Below are 21,525 nucleotides of genomic sequence, written 5' to 3'. Positions count from 1 at the left end.
TTGATCCTGACTACAGGTGCTGGTCTGTACAGTGTTTGAACGTTCTCCCTGTGACCCTATGGGTTTTCTCTGGGTGCTCCGGTTTCCTCCCACACTCCAAAGACATACAGGTTTATATGTTAATTGGCTTCTGTGAATTGTAAATTGTCCCTACTGCGTAGGATAGTGTAAGTGTATGGGTGATCACTGGTCAGCGCAGACTTGGTGGGCCGAAGGGGCTGATTCCACGATGTATCTTTAAAGTCTAAAGTTAAGCTTTTGTATCTTCTGCTTAACACGGGAGGGAAAAAGAGGGAATGACCAGGGTCCTTGATTATGTTGGCTGCTTTTCCAAGGCAGCATAAAATGTAGTTGGTGTTAAATGGGGTGGGAGTGGTGGTTTCCATGATGGACTAGGTTACGTCAACAATTCTCCGCAACTTTTTGTGATTTTGGGCAGAGCAGTTTCCAAACCACATTCCGATGCATCCTGGTAGTATGCTTTTTATATATTTTAATGATACACATGAGTATACAGAGTAAAGTTACCTGGCGCCACAAGAAATGCTGAACAATGATGGCAATGGTTGTTTTATATCTTGGGCAGTCTTTGAGGTCAAGGGTGAGTTGCTATCAGTGTAGTTTTGTGGGTTTCTAGGAGTCTGATGGGACCAATGTGGGTCACAAACCTTTCCACAGATGGGGCAGGTGGTGACCAACCAGGCTGGTGGGTAGTTTTTGAGGTGATGCCTTCCTACTTCCTCTTCAGCAGGGCTACTCTGTGCTCCCGATGTATAGCCATGAGGTTCTCAATACCATCCCAAATGTTCCTCCTTCACCCTGAGTGGTCATCTTACAACTTCTACAGTTGTGGGGCACCTTTAGGGCAAAGGAAAGATCTGCTCCACTGTATTGTAAATGGTATAGTTCGCAAGGGTGTACAGCAGCAGAGACTGGGTGTTACATACATTGCAGTAATTTCTGTATTAGGTCAGTTTGATCTTGAAGCTGGTAAAGCAAATGGGACTCCTAATCCAATACAACTTTTAATATTTAGTTTTGGTATCTGTGCATTGCTGGCATTTATTGCTCATCCTAACTGCCATGGCAAAAATGTCATTGCCTTGAACCATTGCAATCCTGATGATGTTCTCACAGTACAGCAGTGGGTTTCAGGATTCAGATGCAGTAATAATAAGGATTAGTAATATATTTCCCAATCAGAATAGCATGAAATTGGAGAGGAAATAGGGTGATGTTTCTTTACACCTCCTGCTCCTGATCATTTTTGTGGCACAATATGTCTTGTTGCTCATCATCAGAACCTCGAGCTCCTTAACATTGTGAACTAAGACTTTTTTTAATCTAGGGGGCAACATGGGTTTGGTGGTCTTGTTGCTAACATAACCAATGTTTGACATAAGAATTGGTTACTGATTGTAGGAGTGCACTCACCACATGCTTTATACTGATTTGGGAGCCTCCCCACCACTTTAATAGTAAATATTTAACAGCCACAATGGAGAATACAATTTATGCAGTTGGCAAGGGAGCAAAGAGAGACTCTGCTGGGGTTGGAGCATGGGCAAGGCACGGGGTCAGAAGAGGGGGATGAACTGAGATTGGGAGGAGGGTGGCAAGGCAGTGGCAAAATCAGTGACCGCCAGAGAGACGGCACCGGGGTCGCAACCTGAATCTTCGACTATTCCTTTGCCTCCAAAGCATTGCTTGACCCTCTGAGCTCTTCCTGGAGTATGCTTTTTGCTCCATCTTGTGCGGAAGTTTTCTTCTCTGATTTGTTCCTTCTCTTCAATAGGTACTATCTGGCTGATCGGCTCCTGGCTCAGGGTAAAGTGTGGCTGGAGCAAGCTGTGATCGATCACATAGGGTCCTGTTTTCCCAGCAGGTATCCTCAGCAAATGTTGAAAAATCTCAGTGAGTCTGATGAGCTGCAGCAGGAGTTTCACCTCTACAGGCTGCAGCAGCTCGATAGGAAACTGGAGCATATGGCTGATGAAGTAAGTGAATATACATCTGATAAATACGAGAGATAATTACTGGAGGGAGTTTTTGTGATCATCAGACCTTTCAAAAACAATTTGTAGCAGTATAAAATATTTTATAAAAATTAAAAATGTCCCTCATATTTTAATGAATTTTCTTTCTGAATGAAATGGCATGGAGGAGTCGCTGATGAAAATTGAGGTGTCTTATTTAACCTGACCTGAGTTAATGATATGGCTTGAGGTTAAATATATTTCCTGAGTTTTCAGTCTGGGTTGCAGCATATCCCTGTTGAGATATATAGTGAGCGCATGTTATTTTTTAATTACATTTGTCCCTTTCTGTTTTTACTCAGTGACTGCAAGGTTATCTTATCTTGGGGTGTTCTGCTTCGAAGGGATGAGATTACAAATGTCATGAGGAAATCGCCATGATTCAATAAGATGTATGTTTCCAGTGGGCCTAATCTAAAATGAAAGTGGTGGTAATTTGACTGAGTGGGTTTCCTTGTTCACACGCCACAACGTCCATTGTTCACAGAATCTAATGAGACCCCACATCAGTCATATCAGTGAAAACAAAGGTGTATTCAGCAGCCAAAGCTGTCATGCAAATCTTTTCTTATATATGAAGGCTTTGAAGAGGGTGCAGAAGAAGTGTACCTGAATGCTGCCTGAATTAGGAGGTATTAGCTCACGGGGAGGTTGGACAATCTTGGATTGATTCTCTAGAAGGCTGAATGAGGGGAATCATGATAGAAGTGGATAAAATTGTGAGAGCCATGGACAGGGTTAAAATTAGAAACTTTTTTTCCCAGCAAGGAATTTATTAAAGTCTGGTGCGCATATTTTAAGCTAAGAGGAGCAAAGTTTTGAACGGAAATGTGTGGACTAGCTTTTTTATCTTGTACCGTCTACCTTTGTGTACAGAGGTGCAAAGATAAGCTGTACAGCCATAGTGTGCAGATATAGAATAAAGAGTATAATGTTTATTGCAAGGTAAGGTCCGATTAAAGATAGTTCAAATGGGGAAGATGGGAAGTCAGGACCGCTCTCTAGTTGGTGAGGGGAAGTTTCAGTTGCCTGATTACAATTGGGAAGAAACTGTTCCTGAATCTGGGCATATGCGTTTTCAAACTCCTATACCTCTTGCCTGATGGGAGAAGAGGGAGTGACCGGAGTGAGACATGTCCTTGATTATGCTGTGTTGAATCACCTGCTTGTTACTTGCCCATCATCCAAGGTTATTAACATCCACCTGAATTTTCCTGCAGTTTTCTCAATATTGACCTCTCCTTTTTTTGCCAAACAATCCAAACATGGTAACATCAGTCAATTTAGAAGATATAATTTTGATGCCAAAGTCGCCTGTCCATGTTTTCCAGGGACGCTGCCTGACCCGCTGAGTTACTCCAGTACTTTGTGTATTTTGCTCTACATTTTTAATGCGAATTGTCTACAGCAGTGGTTGCAGCATAGATCCTTATGGCATACCACTTTAAAGTGATATTTTCTATGAGGGTGATACGCATTTAGATGAAACGTATTTAGATGAAAAATACTGTACTAAAGAATGAAAGGATAGAGCAGAACACATGAATAAACGTTTAAAGTTGGCAGAAGAGATTGTAAAAGCAATTAAGAGAGGTTTTCTTACCATTGAATACAAATGATGCAAAAGTTTGCAGTATCGGAAAATCTGAACTTTTATAAAAGCCTGGTCCAGTCTCAACTTGGGTATTGTGTTCACTTCTGGTCACCTCATTGTAGGAGGAATGTGAAGTTCTTACAAAATACTGTCATTATTTCATGCCACTTTTGTATGTAAAATTTCCATCCCATGCCCATGCATAGTTCTGTATGAATCTTCTCTGGTAAGTGATGTGCCTTTGAACATTTCATTGTGTCAAGATTGCAAATACTTAGGCAAGTGGCGTTGATGCTGACATTTTAACAGTGCATGTTTTTGTGATGCAGATGATGGAAGACCAACCATTCATAGCTGAGGAAGAAACAGACCTGAAAGTCCTGGTGCTTTCTCCACGTTGTTGGACTATATCTCCCCTGTGCCATCAAGATGATCCAAAGACATTCTTTCCACCAGAGCTCAGCAGTTTCCTTGAGGAGTTTTCTGATTTTTGTACTCATGGTTAGTATATGTTGCCATGTACAAAAATTGTATCCATTGCACATAGAATGAAAAAGAATAAGGCTCAATTTAAGCAACAGTGTCAAAGTTAATTGGAACCCACTGTCCACAACCACATTAAAAATTGTTCTTGGATACAAGAAGTAAGATGAAAAAGAAGAGGGAGGGCAATGCATACAATTAATTATTTGGAAATTAGATACAATTATTGGAAATCATCAAAAGAGATGATAGCCATGCTGGGTCCACTTGCCTTGTTTCTGTTTCTGTTTTCTACTGCACAACCGCCAACAGCTGGGCTATCTCGTGCAGGTTTCGCTCGCATGGGTACCGGTTGCAAAAAGGTCATTTAGATTTTTATGTAGACAAGTTTGGTGAGATGATCCATGTCCAAGCTGTCGAGTTGTGACTTGAAGAGTGACAAGGTTGGTGCACATCTGGTGGTGTCGGGAAGGATGTTCCACTCTGGGATAGTCCATGGAAATAGTGATTGTAGGTAGCTATTTTTGTTTGCTCTAATTCTAGTATAAACGAAGTGACCTGAGGACTGTCTTGTAAATTTCTGAGTATTGGATTGAATAAAGTGAGATATGTTACTGAGGATGATGCCATGAGTCTCTTTGTAGACAGTACATAAGCGTCTTGTACTGGTGCATCATGACTCAAGCGTCTTGACTTGTTCTATGTTGTGTAATCCCAGATAAGTAACTGCTTGGGATAGTTTGCAAGTATTTTCCTAAATCTAGTTTGACTTCCCAGAATGTAACTTCTCATATTTATCTGAATTAAATTCCATTTGCTTCTCCTCGGTCCACTTGCCCAGCTAATCAAGATCCTGTTGCATAAGTGGCTTTGCTAGTACCCAATGCAAGTGAAACATAACCTCACTACTTTTCTACGCTATTCCCTTTGCAATTTATTTGCTAATTAATAGCTTTTTGCAAATCATGTGCTCGGGCACCCAGTTCTCTCTACATCAGATAATATATTTTTATTGCCAAAATGGATAGTTTCACATTTTCCTACATCCTATTCCATTTGGTATCCAAGCCTTTCACTATTCGAAGGTAGACACGCAATGCTGGAGTAACTCAGCGGGTCAGGCAGCATCTCGGGAGAGAAGGAATGGGTGACATTTCGGGTCGAGACCCTTCTTCAGACTGATATCAGGGGAGGGGGCGGGACAAAGATAGGATGTAGTCGGAGACAGGAAGACTAGTGGGAGAACTGGGAAGGGGGAGGGGATAGAGAGGGAAAGCAGGGGCTATCTGAAGTTAGAGGTCAATGTTCATAACGCTGGGGTGTAAACTACCCAAGCGAAATATGAGGTGCTGTTCCTCCAATTTGCGCTGGGCCTCACTCTGACAACGGAGAAGGTCCAGGACAGAAAGGTCAGATTGGGAATGGGAGGGGGAGTTGAAGTGCTGAGCCACCAGGAGATCAGGTTGGTTAAGATGGACTGAGCGGAGGTGTTCAGCGAAACGATTGCCGAGCCTGTGCTTGGTCTCGCGATGTGGAGAAGTTGACAACTGGAACAGCGGATACAGTAGATGAGGTTGGAGGAGGTGCAGGTGAACCTCTGCCTCACCTAGAAAGAATGTTTAGGTCCTTGGATGGAGTCGAGGGGGGAGGTAAAGGGACAGGAGTTGCATCTCCTGCGGTTGCAGGGAAAGTACCTGGGGAGAGGGTGGTTTGGGTGGGAAGCAAACCGCAGGAAATGCAACACCTGTCCCTTCCCCCCCCCCCCGAGAATTATTACCCTTAGTTTTAAAATGCACGGTGTCTCTTTCCACTCTAACTTAAATCCTTATTCTTTAAATTCCTGACGCCCTTGCAAAGCAATGGTGGTGCTTGGTAATCACTGTGCTTCTGTTCACTGGAATTTACGGAGGTTTCCGCCCTCTCACCAACTTCTGTAGTTGTTCACAAAACTATCTGACCGGCATGGTGGCGCAACAGTAGAGTTGCTGCCTTACAGCACTTGCAGCGCCGGAGACCCGGGTTCGATCCTGACTACGGGTGCTGTCGGTACGGAATTTGTATGTTCTCTCCATGACCGCGTGAGTTTTCTCCAAAATCTTCGGTTCCCTCCTATACTCCAAAGATGTACAGGTTTGAAGGTAAATTGGCTTGGTATAATTGTAAATTGTCCCTAGTGTGTGTAGGATTGTGTTAATGTGCAGAGATCGCTGGTCGGTGCGGATTCGGGCCGAAGGGCCCGTTTCCGCGCTGTATCACTAAACTAAACTATCAAGAGTTTTACGTGAAATAGTTGCAGGTTTAGTTTAGTTTATTGTCATGTGTACTGAGGTACACAGAAAAGCTTTTTTGTTGTGTGCTATCCAGTCAACGAAAAGACCAGACATGATTACCAACAAGCCGGCTACAGCGTACAAATACAGGATAATGGGAATAACGTTTAGTGCAAGATAATGTCCAGAGAAGTCCGAGTAAAGATAGTCCGAGGGTCTCCACTGAGGTGGATGGAAGGTCTGGGCCGCTCTCTGGTTGGTGATAGGATGGTTCAGATGCTTGATAACAGCTGGAAAGAAACTGCCCCTGAATCTGGAGATATGCGTTTTCACACTTCTGTACCTCTTGCCTGATGAGAGAGAGGAGCGAGGTATTGGGTACACAAGTGCCAATGTTTAAATACACCCTGGATCTTGAACACGCTCAGCAGATAAGAAGGTAGGAGATGTGACATCACTATCCAGGAAAGGAAGGGGAGTAAATGGGGAAGTGAAGCTGAGGAACTTAACATCATTATGTGAAAACTGCTGGAATCCATTAAAGTCATGATAACAGGCATTTTAGTATGTCATCATATAATTAGGCAGAGTCAGCACAGTCTTATAAAAGGAAAAACATGCTTGACAGTTTTCTGAGGATATAGTTATAACTTTGACATCCTAAAAAGGTATCATAAAAATAGTGATAGTAGTTACATGGACATGTAAAGGAGATTAGTGAAAGATGCGAAAACAGGGTTGCTGTCCTTTTTCTGGCTATTTATAGGTCCTTTTAATTACATGAAACATGCCTAGGTTGCTGACAGTACTATGATAGGTGAGAAAGTAGCTTATGAGGAAGAGCATCTGGAAAGGAATCCAGAAGGGCTGAGTAAGGCTGCAGTTGGTGTATCAAGTAGGAAAATGTCAGCTTTTCAATTTGCTGCAAAGAAAATTGAAACTTAAGTGTTCAGATCATAGTGTGCTGAGAAATCACCTGTCCATCTGTAAAACAGCCATGAAAGCAAAAGGGATATTGTGCTTTATCACATGGAGATTGCTTATGTGAATATTGAACCTTGCCACCGTTGTATTAGTCTTTGAGATCACACTGGGAGCTATATCTGCATTTTTGGTTTCTGTCCTTTAAGGAGGATCTTGCCTTAGAATCGATGTAAAATGGATTCACTAACTTGTTCTTGAGGAAGAATGAGTTGACCAGTGAGGAGACCGCATAAGGTTGTTTAATGCTCGAGTTTAAGTGACCTCTTTGAAATGGATTTTGATTGAATTAACAGGTTGGTTGATAAAGGTATTGCTCAGGCTGCAGAGTCCAGAACTATGAAGCATTGTACTCAATTGATGAATATATATAAGACTATAGGTACAGTGAACACATGGAGATCAGATTGGAAAGTAAGACGGTAGAGAACCAGCCACGATCATGTTGAATGGCAGAGCAAGTTTGAGATTAGCCATCTTCTACTCCTCTTGCTTCTATGTTTCTTGATAATATGATTCATTCTCTGATTTCTGTCCTGCTCGTAGGTCAGCATGTATATGGGTTGAGTAGCACAAAGCCTCGTCGGATACAGTGGACATGGCTTGGACATGCTATCATATCCTATGGATCACTAACCTTGCATTTGTCTACTCTACAAATGTACATCCTGCTGCAGTTTAATGAACATGAGGTAAGCCAGGAAATCCATGCTGGAGATGTTTTTTTAGAAGATATGCTCCACCATCTCTTGTGCAGCACACTAGTGTGTGACATGAATCTTAATTTTTGTTGCTATTTTCATGCACTGTATGAGAGATTTGTGCAAATTTTTAGCAGCAGTTGTTTTAGTATTTCGTCTGTTGTGGTTGTGATTTGCTGCTTGGAGAAGTGATTTCTATATGGTTGCTGATTTAAAACTATACTTGACAATTTGCATAAAAATTCAAAGTACTATTGTAAAGATACAATTGTTCTTTATCTTGTAAAGAAAAATGTAATGATGCTGACTAAGTTGATGATACACCAAATTTAGTTTTTTAATTTAGAGATACAGCACAGAAACAGGCCCTTTGGCCCACCGAGTCTGCATCGACCAGCGATTCCTGCACATTAACACTATCCTACACACACAAGGGACAATTTACTATTTTACCAAGCCAATTAACCTATAAACCTGTACATCTTCGGAGTGTGGGAGGAAACCAGAGCTCCCGGGGAAAATTATTTGATTTTAAATGGGATGCAGAAATTGAGAGACCTGCAGATTTATGTGGACTAATTTTAGGATATGTGTTAATTAATATGGCTGTCTGGAATAAAACATGGCAAGAGTTGGATTTAAAATTAAAATTTGGAGAATGTGGGCATTACCAGCAAGGCCATCAATTGAAGTCCAACTCTAAATGCACTTGAGAAGTTACTAATTACTCCCGCAATACCTTTAACTTGAGTTCCATGATATTAAGTGACTTTAGGTGATAGTGATTTTAAAAATTGGTGAAATACTTTCAAATCAATATGGTGTTTGACCTGCAAGGGAATGTGCTGGTGTTGCTGTAGTCATGTTCCTCTGGGCTTTATCCTTCTGGGTGGCACAGATGAACGGATTGGGAGATATTAAGAAGCTGCATTGAGGCCATAAGGAGAACATGAAAATCTTTAAGGTGGTGGATGTGGCAGTTAGTGAAACATGCTGCTTTGAACTGAATGGTGTCCAGTCCTGGGAATTGTTGATGTTGCACTCATCCAGGCAGATGTAGAGAATTCCATTGCACTTCTGACAAGGACCTAGTAGATGGTGGAAAGCCACAATTCAGCATGCATTTTAAGTAGACACATGGAATATAATTTGTAAAGCTATTCAAAACATTTATAAATCATTGGTTTATCTGGAAAGCCATGCTTTACACAGATGTCAAAGACTTGCTGCAGAGATTTAATACGATGATAATTATAGTGATGAGAAATGACAGTTAGCCAGAAAGAAAAGAGAACGTAGAGCCTAGGATTAGAAGAAGTTTACGAAATAAGAATTCAGAGGTGGGATTTTAAAATGTTTTTAAAAGGTATTTATAATGTAAATGAGATGAGACTGCTTCCAATGGTGGATGGACAGTAATGAAAAAGACAGGAATAGGCAAGAGAACTAGAGGTTGGAGTGGGTGGTGTGACGGGGGGGGGGGAGAATCAAGTGAGAAATGTATTTCCCGGAGCAACGTAGGATGCCCAACACCCTTGTATCTGAAAATAGGCGATGTAAGCACAGCATGCGGCCAGATAAAGTGGTAGAGGTGGTACAGTTACAGCATTTTTTTAAAAACTGGATAGTTACATAAATAGAAAAGATTTGGAGGGGGATGGGCCAGACAAAGACAGGTAGCACGAGCTGATGGGCAACTTGGGCAGCAAGGTCGAGTTGGACCAAAGGGCCAGTTTCTATGTTATATAGCTTTATGACTCAAATATAATGTCACTTTCAAAAGAGAATAAACTTGACTTGAAACTTGACTTGACTTGAATTGGGAAAATCATAGAACATGGTACATTTTCAAGAGTTATAGGGAAACAGCAAAGTATTGGAACAGCAATGGCAAGAATTTCTGGGAATAATTCGGAAGGTGCAGGATCTTTTCATTCCAAATAGGAAGAAAGATTCTCGGGGGGAGAATGAGGCGACCATGGCTGGCAAGGGAAGTCAAGGACAGTGTAAAACTAAAAGAGAAGGCATATAACATTACAAAGATTAGTGGAAAGCCAGAGGATTGGGAAGCTTTTAAAGAACAACAGAAGGTAACGAAAAAGACAATACGGGGAGAAAAGATGAAATACGAAGGTAAGCTGGCTAATAATATAAAAGAGGATAGCAAGAGTTTCTTCAGTTATATAAAGAGTAAGAAAGACCGCTGGAAAATGATGCAGGAGAAGTGATAATGGGGAATAAAAAAAAGCAGATGAGTTGAATAACTTTTTTGCACCAGTCTTCACAGTGGAAGACACCAGCAATGTGCCTGAAATTCAAGAGAGTCAGGGGGTGGAAGTTAGTGAAGTGGTTATTACTATGGAGAGGGTGCTTGGGAACTGAAAGGGCTGAAGGTGGATAAGTCGCCTGGACTGGATGGACTGCACCCTAGGGTTCTGAAAGAGGTGACTTTAGAGATTGTAGAGGCACTAATAGTGATATTTCAAGAATCACAAGAGTCACGAGTGGTTCCAGACAATTGAAAAATTGTCAATATTATCCAGCTGTACAAGAAGGGAGCAAAGCAGAATAGTGGGAACTATAGGCTGGTTGTCCTGACTTCAGTGGTTGGCAAGATTTTAGAGTCCATTTTAAAGGATGAGCTTACGGAGTACTTAGACGTTCATGATAAAATAGGTCAGCATGGTTTTGTGAAGGGGAGATCTTGCCTGAGGAATCTGCTGGAATTCTTGGAAGAAGTAAATAGTAGGAAAGAGAGAGTCAGTGGACATTGTTCACCTAGATTTTCAGAAGGCCTTTGATAAGATGCTACACATGAGGCTGCTAAAGAAGATGAGAGCCCATGGTATCAAAGGGCGGATTCGAGCACGGATTGCAGGTTGGCTGGATGGCAGAAGGCAAAGAATGGAAATAAAGGGGACTTTTTCTGGTTGGCTGCCAGTGACCAGCCGAGTTCCGCAGGGGTCAGTGCTGGGGCCGCTACTCTTCACGTTGTATATTAATGATTTGGATGAGGGGATTGAAGGCTTTGTGGCCAAGTTTGCCGATGATGCGAAAATAGGTGGAAGGGCAGAGAAAGTAGGGACTCTGCAGAAGGGCTTGGACGGGTTGGGAGAGTGGGCAGAGAAGTGGCAGATGGAATAGTAGTGTAGCAAAGTGTGGAGTCATGCATTTGGTAGTAGGAATAAAGGCATAGACTATTTTCTAAATGGGGAGAGAGTCCAGAAATCAGAGGTGCAATGGGACTTGGGAGTGCTGGTGCAGGATTCCCAAAAGGTTCATCTGTAAGTCGAATTGGTAGTAAAGAAAGCAAACGCAATGCTAGCGTTTATTTCAAGAGGTCTAGAATACAAAAACAGGGATGTAATACTGAGGCTCTATAAGGCGCTGGTCAGGCCACATTTGGAGTATTGTGAGCAATTTTGAGCACCATATCTGAGGAAGGATGTTCTGGCCCTGGAGAGGGTCTAGAGGAGGTTTACAAGAATGATACCAGGAATGAGTGGCTTGACTTATGATGAGTGTTTGACGGCACTGGGTCTGTATATGCTGGAGTTTAGAAGAATGAGGGGGGACCTCATTGAAACGTACCGAATAGTGAAAGGCTTGGATAGAGTGGACGTGGAGAGGAAGCTTCCATTAGTAGGAGAGTCTCGGACTAGAGGTCATAGCCTCAGAATTAAAGGATGATCCTTTAGGAAGGAGATGAGAAGGAATTTCTTTAGTCAGAGGGTGGTGAATCTGTGAAATTCTTTGCCACAGAAGGCTGTGAAGGCCAAGTCAATGGATATTTTTTAAGCAGAGATAGATAGATTCTTGGGAGAAGGCAGGAGAATGGGGGTAGGAGGTAGATCAGCCATGATTGAATGGCGAAGTAGACTTGATGGGACGAATGGCCTAATTCTGCTCCTATTACTTATGACCTTATTGGATTAAATAACTTGGCATGTGAAGAGTTGCAGGGACACGATGGGCTGAAGATAATTGTGATCCAAAAGATTTCTAACTTTTTTTTTGATTTTCATCTGCAAGGATGTTTCTGTGGAGACCATTGTAAAATCGACAGGCTTATCCCCAGTTCTGATCAGACATGCGCTAGAACCTCTGATTGGAGAAAATCATATCCTCATACAACAGGACATTGATCAAGATCGTCTCAAAGGTATATACATGCCCTCACTCTATAATTTCTGCTCATTATATAGGGATTAATCTACCATGGTGTTCTTACATTGCAGAATATGTTGTGTTTCCATAAGAAAAGTATTTTAAATTTTCAAGGAACAAGATTGATGAGGGCGGTAGAGTTGATCTCTTTTTTCTCCAGCAAGCTGCGGGTGTACGGGGTGATCAGGCGAAGGGAAATGAGGACTGATTGAATTGCTTACCTGGAATCGACATAGATCTGATGCGCCAAATGGCCCCCTGTGTCAAAATAATTATGTATGTCTAATCAAGACCTGAAACCCTTGGGATATGTGGGATGTAGCAAAGGATATGTTGCTGGTTGGGATAACCATTTTCAATATTTTTACTCTCCAGGGGTCTTGAGGTTAAATAATATGGTGTTGGCCAGAGGATCAGCAAATAAAGAGCACTGCTCACTGCTGCCAAAGCAAACTTATTTAAATGTGGACGAAGATGCCGGTAGCACATTGGAACGCAAGAGGAACATTATCTATTGCGTGATTATTCAGATTATGAAATTGGAGAAAGAACTTCATATTGATAATCTTGTCTTCAAGGTAATTATGCTGAAAGAAAAGAATGCTGGAAAAAGTAAATGGGTCAGGCAGAACGTGTGGGAAGAGAAACAGTGAATGTTTGAGGTGGAGGAAATGAAAACGAGAAAAGAAGTTAGTTATAAATTATAGAATGAGTGTGGGGAAAGATAGATATAACAACGGGAAGATAGACACAAAATGCTGGAGTAACTCAGCGAGACAGGTACTATCTGGAGAGAAGGAAATTGTGACATTTCGGGTCAAGACCCTTTTTCAGACTTCAGGTCTCGACCTGAAACGTCACCTATTCATTTTCTCAAGAGATGCTGCCTGTCTCGCATTTTATGTCTATCTTCGGTTGAAACCAGCATCTGCAGTTCCTTCCTACATATAACAAAGGGAATATCTCTCGTACGGTTGCACTGGGGATATTCTACTGATGGCTATCACAAAATGCTGGAGTAACTCAGCAGGTCAGGCAGCATCTCAGGAGAGAAGGAATGGGTGATGTTTCGGGTCTGAAGAAGAGGTTCTACTGATGACTGGTTGATAATTGAGGGAAGTTGGCGAGAAAATAAAGAGGAACTTATAACTGTAAATGGCTTGATTATAATCATGTATTGTCTTTCCGCTGACTGGATAGCACGCAACAAAAGCTTTTCACTGTATGTCGGTACACGTGACAATAAACTAAACTGAAACTGATAAAAGGTTTGTACTTCAGGTCATCTGCAGCTAATGTCCAGCACTTTAGGCAGTACCAATGGAGAAAGAAAAACTGAGCTAATATTACAGATGAATAATCTAAGCAGAACTAGCCAGTTCAGACATAATAGAAATTGTTGAAATGGGTATTGAATTCCAAAGGCTGCAAATCCACTTGGTTCCTCCAGTAGCTATGGGAGCTTGCCTATGTCCAAATTACCTGTCTTTTCGTGGAATATGTGGAGCAACCTTCGTTTCAGTCTATCTGAAGCCCTTCCTACAATTCTTCCTGTTGTCGGCTGTTGTATTGGTTCTACTTACTGCACTTGTGTAGAATTCCAAAATGTCATTAATTTTGCTGCTGATTTCTACTCTGCTCTCACATTTGACGTGGACCATCTTCCCTTTCAGGATTTCTCAGAGGATTGCTCAGTGCTAAACATACATTACAAAAGACACAAAGTGCTGAAGTAACAGCGCGTTACTCCAGCACGTTGTGTCTCTTTTTGTAAACCAGCATCTGTAGTTTTGTGATACCTGTGGTAGCATTGGTAGTTCCTTGTGTCAACATCCATTACAAGCCCACAGATTCGAACTGTTATCTTGACTAAATTTCTTCTTGCCCTACTTTGTAAGGAATCCACTCCATTCTCACAGTTTCTCCATTTTTGGTGTATGGTCAAATTATGAGATTTTCCATCCCTCCTAACCATGGCTTCCCTTCCACCATTACTTCAAAAGCCCTTAACCACATCTCACTTATTTCCCGCACCTCCACTCTCAACCCTCCCCTCCTAAAGAGTTTAAGAATAAGATTTACTTGGTCCTCAGTTTCAGCCCAACAGTCTCCACATTCAACTGATCATTCTTGGCAATTTCTGCCACCTACAGTAAAATTCCACGACCAAACACTCCTCCGGCTCCTGTATTCCAGCACATGCCTCAGAAGGCAGTGGAGGCCAATTCTCTGAATGCATTCAAGAGAGAGCTGGATAGAGCTCTTAAGGATAGCGGAGTCAGGGGGTATGGGGAGAAGGCAGGAACGGGGTACTGATTGAGAATGATCAGCCATGATCACATTGAATGGCGGTGCTGGCTCGAAGGGCCGAATGGCCTCCTCCTGCACCTATTGTCTATTGTTTCACCAGGTTGATTCCTCATTCTGAGTACGTTTGGTACTATACCTGACATGATGCCCTCTTGCACTCTTCATTGTCTTAAAGGAAAGTGACCATGGGATTGTAGATATATGATGATACCATGAACTATAAAAAGTGGTTCACGACTATCGTCTTTAGTTTAGTTTAGAGATACATTGCGAAACAGGCCCTTTGGCCTACTGAGTCTGCGCCAACCAACGATCCCCACACATTAACACTATCCTACACACACGAGGGACAATTTACATTTATAGAAACCCAATTAACCTACAAACCTGTACATCTTTTGAGGTGGGAGGAAACTAAAGATCTCGGAGAAAACCCAAGGGGAGAACATATAAACTCCATACAGACAGCACCCGTAATCGGAATCGAACCTGGGTCTCCGGCGCTGAAAGTGCTGTAAGGCAATAACTCTACTGCTGTGCCACCCTAACTCTAAACATCAGTCTAATATACCCTATTTCTTAATCCCCTACTCATCCCAATATTTTACCTTTGTTCTCTCTCCCCTTTTCCTTGAAATGAAATAACCTCCTGCTATTGGTGCAATCTTTAACCAAAATGTAAAGCTTTCCCAATAAGCTTGAGTATTGCTGATGTTTTAAACTTTGCAGATAACTGCTGTGTGTTAGGTTGTGTGAAGCCGAGAGAGGCAGAGGCGACAGCTCATAATTTCAGCACAACACATTATGAAGTGTGGAGCAAGTGGTGAATGGTACCTTCCCCAGGGAGACTTGTATTCCATTTTACATCACACACCTTCCATTTTGGAGCAGCAGAGGTGAAAGTTTAGACAGAGATTATCTACCTCAGCTATGGTGTTAGAAAGCACATGAAGGCTGTTATTTTCCCAGCTTTCCTGAGGGAGTGCCCACTTCCATGAATAGATCCTACTCCATTGGCATCAATTTTTCTCGACTATCTCACACAGGTAGCCAAGAATTGCATTTGACATTGAGTGTCAGTCGAGCTGGACCAAAATACACACTTTCACCAAACTGGGAATTCTGGCAAAAATTCCACTCCTGGGCTTTCATGCTGTTCCTTGTTTGAAAGCAGTTCACTCAAGACCAAGTTGTACTGTGGATTCTTTTTCCCACTGAGCTTCACATTACATTGGACTATTTACTGAACAACTCTGTTAACAGGGGATGGAATGGGTGAGTTCAGCCTTGTGAAACATTCAGGAATGAGCCACCAATTTGACACAACAGTTTATTCAGAATAAATGAACTATTTTAGATAAGTGAGTAGACCTGTAGTTTCAAAGCTATTACTAACATTGGGTCACTGAATCTTTTGCAGGTGATCGACAAGTGTCAGAACCAGGAATTGAATGCAGGGAATAAATTACTTCGCTCTAATTGCAGCAATATGGATGTTCTGTCCTGTATCATGCACCTTATCAACAAGGGTTACATCAGACGCAACGAGGACAACCCTCACATTCTGGAGTACGTGCTTGAGGATCCAGCAACCCCACGAAAAGGGCAGGCACAAATAATGCTTCGAAAACTTGATTCAAAGGCCACGAGAAAAAACAATGATAAAGAGAATCTATCATTATTTAGGTAACACCAAAATACCAGTGTTCCACATCTACATATTGATTAACGGCAACTGTGTGACTTTGACTACTTGCCTTTTGCACCAGATTTCAACTTTTCTAACAAACTTAGAGAGAGAGAGAGAGAGAGAGAGAGAGAGAGAGAGAGAGAGAGAGAGAGAGAGAGAGAGAGAGAGAGAGAGAGAGAGAGAGAGAGAGAGAGAGAGAGAGAGAGAGAGAGAGAGAGAGAGAGAGAGAGAGAGAGAGAGAGAGAGAGAGAGAGAGAGAGAGAGAGAGAGAGAGAGAGAGAGAGAGAGAGAGAGAGAGAGAGAGAGAGAGAGAGAGAGAGAGAGAGAGAGAGAGAGAGAGACAGACACAGACAGACAGACAGACAGAGAGAGACAGACACAGACAGACAGACACAGACAGACAGACACAGACAGACAGACAGACAGGTTTGAAACTGATCGGGGTGTACACACTCCAAGCTTTTACTTTGTTAATGGAGACTCATTTTACCTTGAGACTAATTGACCAGTCACTGCCAATCATAAGAAAACTGATTTGTGTGTATTAAACTGGTCAAGTGTCCAGTATGATATACCCTAGAATAGAGCAGGCAATTTCCATCCAATAGCCCAATTGATACCTGGAGATGAAAAGTTTTCCATTTCTCACGTGCCAAAAATGTGGTGTGCCAGGTACGCATTGACAGTGTCTTCATCCCTGTAGTACCAAGAGCAAGCCATCATTCTTCATGCATGAGTGGAAACACTGGATATCTTGTTTATTCTCCTCCTCCCCATGGAAACTTTGGAATGATGTTCTCTCTAACCTTTGCTCACAGAAATCAGCTAATTTGGCACAAACAAAATAACTATGTTACATACCAATTAAACTCAGCAGAGCTGTTTGGATAGACCGGTTTTCAAGTTTATAAACTGAGAAGGGCAATTGGTAATCTGCATGATCTCTATTGCTACTTCAGCTCACAGCCCGGTTGATTGCTAAAATAAGCACGAGTTGCAAGGTATGCACAATACAGAGTTGGGGTCCTGCTGTGAGTAATTGGTTAGACCTGACAGAGTCACCACTACTGTTGGGAGTAAAATTGTATCTGGAAAATTTCACTGAGATGGATTGGATACATGCTTTCGGGAGCCAAAAAGAAAATACATAAAAACAGGAATGATGTAACTGCTTTATTAAACCTGGTTGCCAAAACTGGTCGTATTAGCACATAACCAGATTGTACTAGTAATTGGAATTAGATTGTTTCAACCAGTGATGTAATAAAATGTTATTCACAAATTTTTGATCATCCAATTGCCCTCTTGTTTTATTCTATTTTAGTAGTCGCTAAGATAGATTAGATATGATCTCTCTTTCCAGGGCATTGATTCCAAAGATCCTCACATTTGTTACAGGTTTCAAAGGTTGTGGGTTGGGTGTCAATCTGGGGGAATTACATAATGCAGATATTGTTCTTTCACCATTCATTTGATTTTTGAAACAAGACCAGCCCATGAGCATGATCAAGACCAGCCCATGAGCATGATCAAGACCAGCCCATGAGCATGATCAAGACCAGCCCATGAGCATGATCAAGACCAGCCCATGAGCATGATCAAGACCAGCCCATGAGCATGATCAAGACCAGCCCATGAGCATGATCAAGACCAGCCCATGAGCATGATCAAGACCAGCCCATGAGCATGATCAAGACCAGCCCATGAGCATGATCAAGTTTCTTCCCTACAAGTTTTCCGTAACTTTGAGCATAATTCTGTGGGACTCCTCAATATCACGTCACAGCAGCATTTCATCATGGCGTCGAAGGTTGGGAGACGGTTTTGACCATTGGAGGGCATAATATGTTTGGGATTGACCCACTTGTAGTTTCAACAAATTTGTGTTCAGTCTGATTGTGCCCGGTGCTCCATTTACCTCCATTTTCCTCTCTTTGTGCCATCACAGTAATGCTCTGTCTAACTAAAATATTGGTCCAGATAATTTCGGTTGATGCTGGATCTGCAGTTAAGGCTTTTCCTTTTGTCTTTGTGCTGATTGATTGTTTCTTGTAAAACTGATTTTTTTAAATAACTGTTGCCCGATCAGAGGAATTGGCTGGATCACCCGTATCCGTGTGTCATTTATAAGATATTAGATCACTCCAGCTTTGTAAATATAAGTTCAAGCAGCCAATCTCCACTATTTAACAGTTTGCTCTGCGCTGTTATCGATGCAAAGGCCAATATATCATCCTTGAGATGTGATGCCCCAACTTGATTGTAGCCATGCAGGTGGATCTGACCGAGTCTCTGTACAGTTGAACTGCTTTTATATTCCAACCCTTGTCGTGGAGGATAAACCTGGATCCCAAATCACTTTACCCATAAACGCTTTCTGGTCTCTGCTTTAAAAAGGTACTCTGACTTATCTTTCTTGAATCCAGACTGAATAACTGGGCAGCACAATGGTGTAGCAAGTAATGCTGCCTCCTCACAACTCCAGAGATCTATGTTCTATCCTGACCTTTAGTGCTATCTATGTGGAGTTTACATATTCTCCCTCTAACCATATGTGTTTTCTCAGATACTCTGGTTTCCTCCCCCATTCCAAAGATTTGTTGTGTTGTAGGTTAATTGACAACAGTTAATTGTGCCCAGTAGTATAATCTGAGGTTGTGGTGGTCAGTGGAAATGTTGGAGAATTAAAATGGAATGGGCGACGTTTCGGGTCGAGACCCTTCTTCAGACTGAAGAAGGGTCTCGACCCGAAACGTCGCCCATTCCTTCTCTCCTGAGATGCTGACTGACCGGCTGAGTTACTCCAGCATTTTGTGAATAAATATCCTCTATTTCAATTAAATCACATACATCAAGTACACTTTGATCCAACCCGTGGCTCCATTTACGGTTCCCTTGTGCTGTCACAGTACTGCTGTTGTCCTTAACTGCAAACTCAAATCTTGTCCATTAAAGACTTGCCTGCACCTGTGTCTAGTGGGTCAACACACTTAATCACTGATGTATGTATTAAAATATCACTTAGTATTCTATCCCTTGCAAGTTTCTCCTGTGAAGCTGAAGCAGTTTCTAGACTTGTCCAGTATCCACATGCTAACACTTTCTATTACTGAGCCTAATTAAAGCACTCTTGTTATTGGCCCAATTGAGAACAACTCACAAAAACTTTGGATGAACCTGGAGTTCATTTGCTCCATTAGGTTGATCTACGATGTTTTAGCTCAGACTCCAAAGCAAATGTGAACCACCTCAGTCCCAGTAATAGTCTCACAATTGCCCCACGATCCATACTTGTCAGAGAGAAAGAGAATTTATGAAGCACACTTTCATCTCTCAGTGTGCTTCACTGGCAATGGTTAACAATGTAGTAATGTTGGTTTATAAAGCAGTCTGACACCCACACTTCAAATCAAGTTAGCATAAATGGCATTGAACTTTGTGATCAGTTTTAACGGTGGTGATAGAAAAGGAATGGATGTTGAGACCATTCATGCAGGTGGTCATGCAACCACCTGAGCCTATGGATGGGGCACCAGATTAGCAACATCTTGCACTTTTTAAAATCCAGCATTGAAATCCATTCTGCTTGTTGTTTGAATAAATGTGGCAGATGGTTTGGGCTCTGTGCTGACTATTCAGTGCTCCTAGGTTAAACTATTTTTTTGTTTGGTTTATTCTAAGCTTTGACGGATCACAGTGTGCAGAAGAAGGAGCGCTGGAGACCGTGCTCATGTCAATGGGGGGGACCATGAGCCAAGAGGAGGTGCAGCAATTGATAGTCCAGACTGTGCTGCAGGTAGCGGACACACTCACCATCTCCACCGATGTAGCACAACATTTGCTTATGCACAGCAAGTGGAATGTTGACTTGCTGGTCCAGCGATACGCTGAAGATCACGAGGTCCTCTTGGTGATGGCAGGTCTTAAAGTCCGGAACCCACAAACTCCCAGCAGCCCAGTGACCCAGTGCCCTGTTTGTCTAAACCTGCTTGCTAATGATGGTGAATCTGCTCCCACCCTCTGCTGCATGCACTACTGTTGTAAGGTGAGTTTTCTTCTTTTCTACTACAGAATCTATCCCCGGTTTGCAGCTCGGTGGCATTTTGTCAGAGAGCTGGGCGAAGGCATAAGGTTTGCAAAGGTTCAATATACCAGTGAGACGAAAGAGAGAGCAAGTGGTGGATATGTAACAATGTGTGGGCTTATGAAGCCTGTGTATTAATGAAAAGGTTGGGCAGGTGAGGCATGTAACTGATGGAGTTTAGAAGAGATGGGACTAGATTGATAGTGAACATGGAGAGGATGATTCCTCGAGCGGCGGCAGTCACTTTTATCATCCATTTATGATAGATGACGCTATTCTGATTTGCAATGGAAAGCAGAGTTTTTGAATAACTTTATGGCAGAGGTAGATAGAAACTTAACTAGCAAGGAGGTGAAATGTTGCAACAGGTAGAGGCGTGTAGAGTTGAGTTTACAGTCAGATTAGCCATGATCCTGGGGAATGGTGGAGCAGACATGATGCTGAGTGGTCTATTCTGTTTCCTTTACTCATAGGTTAGTGAGTACAGTCCTTCTGATACCTGCAATTAGTCCTTGACACTGATTTGTAGGATGTGAATGAAGCAGGATGATGACTCCGTTTTGGGTTATTGGTTGTATTTTGACGTATTCTTCATCTTTCTGTGCCCTCAGTCCTGCTGGAGAGAGTATTTAATAACCAGGATTGAACAGAACTTGGTGCAGAATTGTACGTGTCCAATCTCTGACTGTCCCGCACAGCCAACCAATGAGTTTATCTATTCGATCATATGCGATAGTGAGATTGCAGCCAAGGTAAGAAATTAATTTGTCAACAATCAAATAAAAAGAAAGGAGAAAGGTGATTCAGATAACACACAATCCAAGCAATCTTGCAATTTCATATTGAGGAAGAAAGAGCAAAACTGACTTTTTATTTGCATGCTTTCCAAGAATGAAGGATTTGTGGATTATTAATAGCAGTAAGCAATATGTGAAACTTTCAGTTATTTATTTGTATTTTTGATTGGAAAGTAGCAGCAACATATTTGAATTACATGATATATCACCTGGGAACTTTGAAGGTAGACACAAAATGCTGGAGTAACTCAGCGGGTCAAGCAGCATCTCAGGAGGGAAGGAATGGGTGACGTTTCGGGTCGAGACCCTTCTTCAGACTGAAGACTTTTAGACCCAGCCTGGGAACTTTGCTACTCTTTGATCTGACCCCATAGTTTGCAGTTTCCTGCCGATGGTCCCAATGTTTGGTGTC

At 42.1% G+C, this 21,525-nt stretch overlaps 1 protein-coding gene across 4 annotated transcripts in view; it reads left to right on the top strand.

The window, feature by feature from the left end:
• The window catches only part of cul9 (cullin 9), a 131,540-nt gene that overhangs the window by 83,829 nt on the left and 26,186 nt on the right, over nucleotides 1–21,525 (top strand). For all 4 annotated transcript variants that reach the window (XM_078398942.1, XM_078398943.1, XM_078398939.1 and 1 more), the window contains 8 exons: nucleotides 1,796–1,997; nucleotides 3,960–4,131; nucleotides 7,911–8,056; nucleotides 12,098–12,227; nucleotides 12,608–12,810; nucleotides 15,963–16,228; nucleotides 19,914–20,277; nucleotides 20,928–21,068. In XM_078398942.1, coding sequence (XP_078255068.1) covers nucleotides 1,796–1,997; nucleotides 3,960–4,131; nucleotides 7,911–8,056; nucleotides 12,098–12,227; nucleotides 12,608–12,810; nucleotides 15,963–16,228; nucleotides 19,914–20,277; nucleotides 20,928–21,068 — 1,624 coding nt within the window. The remainder of the gene's footprint in view (nucleotides 1–1,795; nucleotides 1,998–3,959; nucleotides 4,132–7,910; nucleotides 8,057–12,097; nucleotides 12,228–12,607; nucleotides 12,811–15,962; nucleotides 16,229–19,913; nucleotides 20,278–20,927; nucleotides 21,069–21,525) is intronic.

Source organism: Rhinoraja longicauda, chromosome 5, assembly GCF_053455715.1.
Source record: "Rhinoraja longicauda isolate Sanriku21f chromosome 5, sRhiLon1.1, whole genome shotgun sequence".
NCBI lineage: Eukaryota > Metazoa > Chordata > Chondrichthyes > Rajiformes > Arhynchobatidae > Rhinoraja > Rhinoraja longicauda.
Note: the sequence above shows the minus strand (reverse complement) of the source record. Positions and strands in the feature narration are given on the sequence as shown.